This window comes from Spermophilus citellus (genome assembly GCF_964194105.1).
Source record: "Spermophilus citellus genome assembly, chromosome: 12".
Lineage (NCBI taxonomy): Eukaryota > Metazoa > Chordata > Mammalia > Rodentia > Sciuridae > Spermophilus > Spermophilus citellus.
The window spans coordinates 3,308,815-3,319,110 of record NC_138198.1 but is presented as its reverse complement, the minus strand read 5'-3'; the positions used below and the strand labels follow the sequence as shown (position 1 = coordinate 3,319,110).

Genomic DNA, 10,296 nt, shown 5'->3' with positions numbered 1-10,296 from the left:
ATGCATACATCCTACTGGGCATAGCATTTTATGTTATATACAGTTAATACCTATTTGAATTGGGTATTACTGGTGCTTAATTGCTTCATTCTATGCATAGCAAAGCAACCAATTGAATCTAATATTAGTCATTCATCAGCTAAAACATTTTCAAAGAAACAAACTATGTTTCCCCCTCAAAGAACAGCAAGCATTTTAAACACATTTTCCCAGGGATGTTCCGCTAAGGAAAACAGCTTAGAAATGTTACTTTCAACAAATCCTTTCTCTGGCTACCCATGACAAGATGAATTGGAACAATCGCTGGGCTGTTTTTTTCCAAGCCTTCCTTCTGTCCACCTGTCAAAAGCAGTTGTGACCCCTCCAACCCAAGAGGTGGCCTCCGGGGCTGTGAAATGTGCCACCCTGCACGGATGCCCCCGGCGCTGTATGCCAGCGTCCTCATTAGGGATTATCCAACCCAGTTGCAGCGGGGAGAGGGAGATGGGCCGGCTGCCAGGCGTTCTTTCAACACAGATTCCGAAAGAAGATCCTGAGAAGTGCCGAAAGCCCAGATTTTCAGCAGTCGCTTTCTAGATTCTGTTACATAGCAACCATGCCAGCTCACAGAGGGTACCAACCAAGTTAATATTTTGTTTAAATGACACGCTGCATTAACCCTCTAGGAAAACCTGAGTTTTCCGTATTGCAAGGCGACACCAGTTGTCACCACTGGAACAAAACATGCGCAGATGGGTTGATGACGGGGCTTCATTCATTTAGAAATTTTTTTTTAAACAACAACAAAAATTTCGAAAGCCAGAGGTGACTCTTTCCCCTAACCATTTGTGCTAATATTAGTAAAGGAACATTAACATGCATCTAATAGGTGCATAATGTCCTTTAGTTAAAAGATGACTTATATAGTTGTATTTTGGAAGATACTCATTTCACCCAAAACCTTGATTTGAAAAGTGATAACTCAATGGCCCACCGAACGGCACCAACACTGACAAAACCAAAACACAAGAATAACTCTAATTGGGAAGAACAGTCCGGAGAGCCGGGCGCTGCTGGGCTTCTGTGAGCCTCCCTGGAGGTATGTTAGGAAGAAGCAGGAGGAAGGCAGTCAAGCACACTTGAAAATTAACTTGTAAGAACTCCACACTTCCCCTTAGGAACATAAAAGCCAGAGCAGAAGAAACTACCAGAACAACTCTGCTGAAGGTATTGTGCTAGCCCGAGGCCAGGAAATCAAGCAAACAAACCCAAAACCCAGAAAGGCTCAATAATGCAAAAAGTATGGAGTCGGGGTACTGTTGCTCTAGATGGGTACCAGAGGCCTCTCTGAGTTGACATTGCGCTTGTTTTCTATTCGACCCTCACATCGGTATAAATTCATATCAATTTAAATGAATACATGGCCAACAATTGAGTTAAAACCTTTAACATTTTTCTTTTTTAATTATAAAACCACTAAGTTCCCTTAAAGGTTCTGAGAACTACCTGTGGCAGAAAGCTGAGTAATGGAAGCCCTCCTTCTTCCAGCCACTGACAGGGGCAGGGTGCGGGGAGCGCAGGCGGGTAGTGCTGGGTTTGTGTGTTTTTACTTCATATCAAGAGATCCAAAAGCTGTTTCCATCTCCACAGCCTTGTGCATTTTTGTGGGAAAAAGAAAAAGAAAACAGCCCCTGTTGCTCCACTACAGCATTTTAACAGCGGCCAGCGCGGCGAGGTCCAGGCTGGTGTGTGCACGCATCAGTGTTGCCAGACTCTCTCAGCACGCCCCGTCTGCAGCTAAATCCAGTCCGCAGATAAAAAGCCACTTAACTTTTCCTTGGCTGAGAAAAGAAGAGATGGTGGGAAATTCACCAGCATTGTTCAGGGTCCCTTGCTATGGCTTTTGATTCTTACAAAATGCCAGTTCTTAGCTCTTTCTTTAATGTTAGAAGAGTCCCTTCTTAAGTCTTATCTTACAGTCTGTCTCTCCCATTTTTTTCCCAGGTCCCAGTGAGAATGTTCTTCTACACACAATGACAGAAGGAGGGATAAATGACAAGAACAACCAGGTATCAACCTTGAAAACCGTGCAGGCAACGGGCATCTTCCCACCATGATGTCATGGCTACTTTGTTACCAAATTATTTCCCCATTCTTAAACACTTCTAACAGGCTCTGAAGTAGCAAGTTAAGATCTGACTTAGAATTCCAAACAAAACTGTCATTTCAGGCTCTGCATTGCACTTCACAAAGCACACCATACCTTCTCAGGAAGTGGGGGTGGGGGGGAGAGAGAGAGAGAAGAGAGAAGGCGTCCACATGAAAACAGACCGTCTCTCCACACTTAGGAGAAGCTGTTGAAATAACAGAACCAGAAAATCATTTGGAGCCTCTGAGCAATTGGTACCCTGTACTCCATCAAATGACATATTTATATAAGTGGCCCTCATGAACTGGAGATTTCTTTTCTGTCCAGTTCTGAATTTCAGCTGTTTAGTTTACAATTCAAATGATATTCATCACCAGTTTCTTAAAGGGCAATTGGGGGGGGGGGGGTCCTGAAAAGGATTACCTGCTTACCTTTTTACTTTCCAATTCACAGAAACCAGACAGTACATTTGAGGGAGGCCTCCTTCACCTTTAACCCCTGCAGGGGGTTTCAGAGCCTCCTCTCTATCAATGTCAACACAGACCAGCTGTCTTTCCCCCTTCCTCTAAACTGCAGACAGTCCTTCCAAACAGGGGCTCCCTGCAATCTACCATGTGAGCCTTGGTTTCCCCCAGGGCCCATCACTCAACCATTGAGGTCCAGATTTTCCCCTGGGAAGTGCTCTCGGCGTGTGCACTTACTGGAAATTTAAACTCCAAGCAGAGCAAAGCATCTACTGTTCCTTGATATATTCCACTGCCTGCGCGATCGCAAATGGGGAGAAAATAAAGTCCATATGCAATTGAGACAAGAGATTTGGCATCCGTGGAGAAAAGTGCACATTACTCCAATCCTCCACCCTGAACAAGGCGGCAGAGCCCCAGCTCCCTCTGGGAGTCATTCCAAAGGAAGCAGCCTTTGGATCTGGGGGGAACGAAGGCATTCACCCCTGCCGCAGGGATGGGGGCGTGAAAAGTTTGCCACAGAGCTGGGGGCCATGTACCAAGGAGAAGGCACTCTACTGCCGGAAGGACCTGCCGGCTGCACCTCGCTCAGGCTGGCCGGCCGGTGGGACCGTGTGACCCCCGTGCACAAGGGGTTTCCTTAATGACAGCAGCCTGCAACTCCCAGCTCCAGAGCAGCGGTGACCACCGCCGGGCGGAAAGGGTTACCAGCACAATGCAAAGCGATTTCGCCCGGGCATGGGGGGCGCCGAGTCCCCGGCCACCTCCGGGCCAGCGTGCTCGCTGGCCTCGCCTCCGCCCGGGCGCCGGGCGATCCCTACCTTGCGCGCCGAGCTGGTGGTTCTCCATGTTCGCCGCCGCCGAGGCGCTGGTCGCGGCTGCCGGGCCCGGGCCGGGGCCGCCGCCGCCGCCGCTCAGTTCCGCCAGTCTCCGGTTGGTGGCCGTGAGTTCCGCTCGCAGGTTGGTCACCTCCTGGCTGGCCGACTGGACCGCCCCATCGATGCGGAGCGCGAGCTGCTTATTGTCTTCCATCATGCTCAGGATTTTGGCCTGGGGGCGAGAGAGGTGACAAAGAGCTGCATGATGCGCGGGGGGCGCGCGGCCGGGCACCCCCGGCTCTACCTGTTGGGTCCCCCGCGGCCCGGCTACCCTGCGCCCCGACCCCCAGGCACCGGCAGCGCCGGCTCCTCCGGCGCAGGAATGACAGCGGCGCCTCCAGCTCGAGCCGCGGCGGTGGCGAGGCGGCGGGGGGAGGAGGAGGAGGAGGAGAAAGAGGAGGAGAAGGAGGAGGAGGAGCAGCGATCGCCGAGACCCCGGCGGGCGGGCGCCGCGAGCTGCGCGCAGAGGACACCGCGCGCCGCCAGGCACTCTTCAGCCGGAGCCTACCATTCGCCCGCTCGGGAGGGGGCCTGGGCCGGGGGCTGGGGGCACCCTCCGTCTTCGGCGCCCCCCACCTCGGGACACACCCCCAGGGAATGCGGGAGGCGGGCCGCGCCCCCGAGGGGGCCCAGGAGGCGCCCCAGGCGAGGGTGGGGGCGCCTAAGCCGAGGTCGGTCCTCTGTCCCCTCCCCGCAGCGGTGGGCAGCCCCGCCCCGCGGACGACTGCCCCGCGCCCGGCTGGGGCTCGGGAGGCGGTAGGTGCTCAGGAGAGAGGGGTGCGCGGAAGAGGGGCCCCGGAGGGGAGCTGGAGGGAGCTCGCGCGAGCTCAGGAGCGGAGTTCTTGCTTTGCGGGTTCCCTAAATCGGGGGGAGCTGAGCTGGTGGCCCGAGTGCCACTCACCTCCGCCCCCGCCCCGCCGCCGACCTGCGCTGTCAACCCCCGGAAGGAGTGCGATGCTTCCCTGGCCCGGGCCGGTGGAGCTGCGGCCTCTCCACAGCCCCCACCCGGCTGGTGCCCCCCAGGTGGAGGGCGCTGCTCCGGCCGGTCCAGAGCTTCTTAGCTGGGCGGAGAATTGGCGGGGAGAGCGGTGAGGATGGGAGGGAGGACGGGAGGGCGTCGGGGGTGGGCTTCTCCTCCTATGCCGAGGAGTGATGCGCCCCGCGGCCTCAGTTTACCCACCGTCTCCTCTCGGCCACCGACGAACTGAGGTAACCTTATCTGAGAGGCCCCTCCCGACTCCTCTTTCCCAGAGCGCAGGCTTCGCATTTTTTCACTGGGGCCCTGGATTCCAGCCACCAGACTTTGTTACCATAGCAAGCTTCATTCCATGCAAATAGGGCAACTTAAAGCCGCCAGTGCAGGCCCCCAGCCGACAGTGGGCCACCACCATTCCTGCTCAGCCCCCTGGGGACGAAGAGCGTTTTCAGAAACCAACGGGGGGGGGGGGGGGGGGGGAAGGGGGGATCTTGCATAAGACCAGGGCACCCACCCTTCCTTCAGACCCAATGGCATGAAAACCCCTAAGAACCAAGCCAGGAAAAGAATGAATGTGCTTTTTTATGCTTTGTTATCTCTTTGACTAAAGATTATTATTCTCCTCTTAGAGGAAACTGAGGCTCTAGGCAGAAGTAAGCAATTTACTAAAGGGACCCACAGAAATCAGGTGAATGAGGTAAGTGAGCATCTGACTCCAGGTAGTCCCACTGTGCCTCCAGGAGACCTTGACTGCTAGGATTTTTATTCCTTTTAGGTGGAACCAGTAACCACTCTTGCCCCACCCTGTGGCCACCAACAACCTTCTGCAAGAGGGCAGAACAGTATGAGATGGTGGCATATGAAACAGGAGGCACAGTTGTCCAATGTCTGCCCTGCTCAGCTAACTAACTGGTCAGTGTGGGAAAGAGCCACTGACCAACCTTTGCCTCGTTAGCACAAGTTCTGACCAAATGGACCAACCATGGCTCCTGGCACTGCGTGGTTCAATTCTTTGAAGACCTTTGGGTTGCAGGGAAGCATCAAAACCACAGCATTCTGTGGATCTTCAAAGGGCAGAAGTCATGGTTCGGCCACTGTGGAAAACATGGGGGTTCCCCAAAAAGTTAAACATAGAATTACATAAGACCTAGCAAATATGCCCCTGGGTATGTGTCCAGAAGAGCTGAAAACAGATATCCAGACAAAAATGTCAGGAATGTCACGAATGACATGTATGCTCAGAGCAGCACTACTCACCACAGCCAGAAGGCAGAAATGACCCAAATGGCCATCAATGGACAATTGTTTCATACTTATGATGAAATATTATTCAGCCATGAAAAGGACTAAAGTGTGCCACAATATGAATGGAACTTGAGGACACTGTTAGGTGAAAGCAGCCTAACACAAATGTCACTTATTGTCAGATTCCATGGACATGAAATACCCACAATGGGCAAGTCCATGGAGACAGAGGAGAGGTGGGTGTCTTCCAGAGGCTTTGGGTTGGGGGAGAAAAGTGGGCTATTAATACTTTATTAATTGCTTAATAGGTCATTAATAAATTATTAACTCATTAATAACCTGTTAATACATTACTAACTGCTTTGTAGGTTATTTAGGGGCGGTAAAATATTTTGGAACTAGACAAGAGGTGATAGTCACCCAGTACCGTGAATATACTAAATGCCATCAAAAGGTCCACATTAAGGTGGTTGATTCCAAGTTGTCACCTCTGGTACGGCACGCGTCAGAAGGAAGGGTAACGTATCTGCTTCCATGTGCCTCTCTGGCTTCCTGGGAACTTCTGGGCAGGAGAGGGGGCAGCTGGGTCTTTCCTGCCCTCCCTTCTCACAGCCTTTCCACCAGCCCTTGGCAAGCTCCACGTGTGTCTGGGTGTGAGTCTGTGTGTGAGCCTGTGAGTGAGCATGTTTGTGCTGTCAACAAACTGACCAAGTGTTACTCATTTTCCTCTTCAGTGAGATTAATCCCACACACCCCAATCATCAACTCAAAACAAACCAAACCAGGGGAAAAAGAAAAGAAATCTAACGAGGAGGAAAGAAAGCAAAGATTTATTTCCTGGGCCCCTCTCCCCTCACTGAGATTTCAATAAACTTGCTTTAGAAATTCCTGGGGTGCCTCCTAGGATTTTAAAGAATTTTATTTTTTGACTTTTCCCCCCCATATTTTTTATTGATTCATTGTGAGATTTTTTTCCCCCTAAACATGAAAAGAGGACTTTCTCCTCATGTCTCTCTTTATAATTACCCCCTGAGATCCGTTACCCTCTCAGGATCAACTTGGTTTAAATCCAAATGGCTCCTGGCCTACCTTTCTTACCCTGGGCCTGGGCAGTGCTGGGGCCTGGGAGATCTCAAACAGCAACTGCCCAGAGCCTGTGTCCTCTGCCACCTGCCTAAGGCCCTGTTTGCGAGCCCCTTGCCTGGGTGAGTGTGTTGGGGGTTGGTATGCACTGGCTTGCCATTTCTTGGGAGACACATGAGCTTGAGAGAGAGAGAGAGAGAGAGAGAGAGAGAGAGGGTTCGCTGTCACCCACAACTCTGTTAATCTCTTCGGGGTCCACAGCTACAAGAACTGGACAGGACCGTGGGTTCTAGTTCAGGGTCTTCCTTTCTGTATGTTCCTAAACTCAAACCCCCACACACCCCAGTAAGCTGAGGTGAAGAACCACCATGATCTGTCCACCAAAGTCCATGTGTTGGAAATGTGATCCCCAAAGTCGTGTGCTGATAGCATTTGGAGGGGAGGCCACTGGGAGGTGGCCAGGGTTAGACGGGGTCATGAGGTGGGGTTAGAGGAAAAGGGACCTGAGCTCTCACGCCTGCCTGCTGTGTCCCACCATGTGATGTCCCTGTCATCTTAATCAGCAGGAAGGCCCTCTCCAGATGCCAGCCTCCAGAACTAAGAGAAATAAATTTATTTTTTAAAGGATAAATCATTGAGCCTGCAGATTCTGCTACAGCAACATAAAACAAACGGAGGCAAAAACCAGCCAGAAGATGGATCTGCTACATTGGAACCTGCCTCCCTTTACTCACTGTCACCTGTTATCATTCCTGACTACCCAAATGCCATCCAAGACCCAGGTACGGTCACCAGCCTCTGCTGGTATTTGCCGAGTGCCTGATCTTTCTGAGCAGCATAAACCCACTGTGCCATGCCCACCTGTGCCCACCAAGCCTTACCTGAGCATTTTGTAAAATCTCGCTCTTGGCCACGCCCCTTGCTCTTGGCCACGCCCCCTCCTCACTAAATTCTTTCCTCTTTAATTCTTTCTGACCTCAGGGTCTCTCTCCATCTTTCTTTTTTCTCTTACCTTTGCCTAGAATGGTCTCTCCTAGCTCTCTGCATCTGACTCCTTTTCATCCCCTAGATTTAACACTCGACATTGACCTACTTCATAGCATATACCACCATTGATCTGCTTTATTTATTTGCTAATTTGTCATACTGTATACACTGGAGGATTTAAAAGATATCACCCTGAGTTTGGCTCTCTAGGGTGAAGGTCTTTAAGCTCCACTTACTGAGGTCCTGGAGGCAATCCTGCTTATTCTGCTTTGTGTTGGATTTCATGGAATTTCCAGGAATAAATGCCCTTTACTTAGGCTAATTTGATTCCTTCTATTGCATGCAACAAAACGTCCTGCTAAAACTGCAGAGTCCCCCACCACACGCACCCACCAGCTGGACCCGGAGCCCCAGGAGGGTGGGCTTGGTCCTGTCTTTCTGCTTCCACGGACTCATGTGCCATTGATACCTCCCCCAGAGTTCGTGGTGGACCGAGCACACTCATCTCCCCCACACCCCACAACTCCCAATCCATGAATATTCTTTCTTCTCTCATTAAAACCCTCCTCATTCTCGGTCTTCCCCAGGAATTCCAGTCACATCTTAATTTGCAAAGTACTTTCACAGCTCTCTTCTTATTTTATTCTCCAAACAATCCCACTGAGTGGAGAGGGTACTGGAATCTGCTTCGGGCACCTTAGTCTTAACCCAGGTTTCTGAGCACCGCACGCTGCCCGCGTGTCCTTCCACCTCTGACCCCACAGGGCTCCACACGTCCTTGCTGAGCAGATGAGCTGAGGACCAGGCTTCCTTGGATATCCCCACATGCGGCCCAGGTTTCCTTGGATTCCGGGACATCACTTCTGCCTGGCTCTAAAACTGGAGGGGACATTCACCTCCCAGCACCTCACCCTCTGTAAGGCTGAGTGATGACCAGTGGCCTCCAGGAATCCTCGCGTGGGACAGGTGGGAAAGGGAGGCTGTGAGAAGCCAGCCGCAATGGGGAACCAGGAGCTGTGATGGGGACCCCTGACACTTCTTAGAACTGGCGTGTGGCTGCCCGAGGGGCCCCGGAACACCTGCAGATGTGGTCCAGGCTTACAACTTTAAAGGCCACCTCCTGCAAATAGTGTCCTTCGCCAGGCTCTGTGAGCACATCTCTGAACTGTAGGATAAATCCAGTGTTTCTCAAAGTCAGGATGAAGCCCTCTGATATGGAATACCTAAGCCCAGGCGCCCCTCCTGGCCAATCAGAATCCCTGGAGGTGCCCAGCATGGGTACAGGCATTTGCAACACACTGCCCAGGGGGAACCTGATGCATGGGAAGTTTGAGACTCGTAGCTCTAGGTGCCCAGGGCAGGGGTTCACCAGGTGCCAGTGCAAAACCCCGTACATGCCAGGATCCTTGCAGGGCTCAGGAGGGCTGCCAGGGCTCCCTGCTCTTTCTCCTCCGGATTCCATCCATCCTTCGTCTCCCCCACCCCCTCCACCCAAGAGTCCTTGGGGAATCCCCTCCCTCCTGCAGATGGATGCTGTGTTTATTCACATTGTCACATGCTAAGCCCGGCCAATCTAGGAGATGGATCTCTTGTACATCTACACGGTTTACTTTGGCTGAGTGGGTTTTAACATGTGCTCTGGGGGAAAGGGCGACGCATCTCCAAGTCAGGCACAGCCAGGACGCAGCCAGGACGGTGCTGTGGGTGGGAAGACTAGCAGGGGGAGGGGCAGAGAAAGGGGTGCGCAGGCGGCAGAACCCCAGCAGCTGCACTCCCTCCCCATCAGCCACCGCAGGACCACAATTATGGAACAAAGGGGCCAAGAGGGAGGGACAGAAGCAGGAGACAGGGTTATGGGGCTCCAGGGAGCAGCCTGCAGCCGAGATGGGAAATGTACCTAGGCAGGTGCCCAACACACACACACACACACACACACACACACACACACCCCGTGTGGACACGCGACAGAGTTGTTAGTGTGTCCACTGACACGGCCTCCCCAGCCATCTCTCACTGAGGCTGGGTTGGCCAGTGCATCCCTCCTGTGCGTGGACCTAACCACAGGCTTCTCCTGCAGAGTTTCCGTTTGCCAACAGGCCTTTGATAATCACTCTAATTCCAGGGCTCCTCTGCATGAAAGAGATAAATGTTAAACATACAGTAGACCAACCGTGGGCTTAAGCACGTCGTAAGCATATAGACTTAAAGAGTCTATTTCTTGACAGAAGTGTCATTTTTTTTTTCTCTTTTACCGTTGTTTGGCTTTCTGATGTGTTTCTTATTGGGTGTGGGGTGCAGCTTGTGGAAGAATATGTACGGTGGCCTGGGCTCTGTCACAGGCTCTGTGTGTGGCGGTGGACAAACAGCGATGGCCAAATAAAATCTAAAACCCTGAGACAAGTATTTCCACCTGCAGAGAGCCATCACTGCACCTCTAATGAACTGGTCAGCACACAGGTTTCTCCCTGCCCACTCCTGCCTGGGTAGCTCCCTGGGCTGGGCGCCATTTTGTTTTCCAGGTTCCAGAGATCTCTG

General features: G+C 52.2%; 1 protein-coding gene and 1 long non-coding RNA gene across 2 annotated transcripts; both read left to right on the top strand.

The window, feature by feature from the left end:
- Positions 1-3,330: 3,330 nt before the first annotated feature.
- On the top strand, positions 3,331-5,110 carry LOC308632071 (uncharacterized protein; the record flags this gene model as incomplete). Its single annotated transcript, XM_081263716.1, has 2 exons — positions 3,331-4,226; positions 5,076-5,110. The coding sequence occupies 2 exons, from the start codon at positions 3,331-3,333 to the stop codon at positions 5,083-5,085; spliced, it is 906 nt and encodes a 301-aa protein (XP_081119842.1). The 3' UTR covers positions 5,086-5,110.
- Positions 5,111-5,488: 378 nt separating this feature from the next.
- LOC308631536 lies at positions 5,489-9,041 on the top strand. Its single transcript, XR_014018244.1, has 4 exons — positions 5,489-5,927; positions 6,060-6,208; positions 7,400-7,556; positions 8,526-9,041. It is a non-coding gene; the product is annotated as an uncharacterized lncRNA (long non-coding RNA).
- Positions 9,042-10,296: the final 1,255 nt, after the last annotated feature.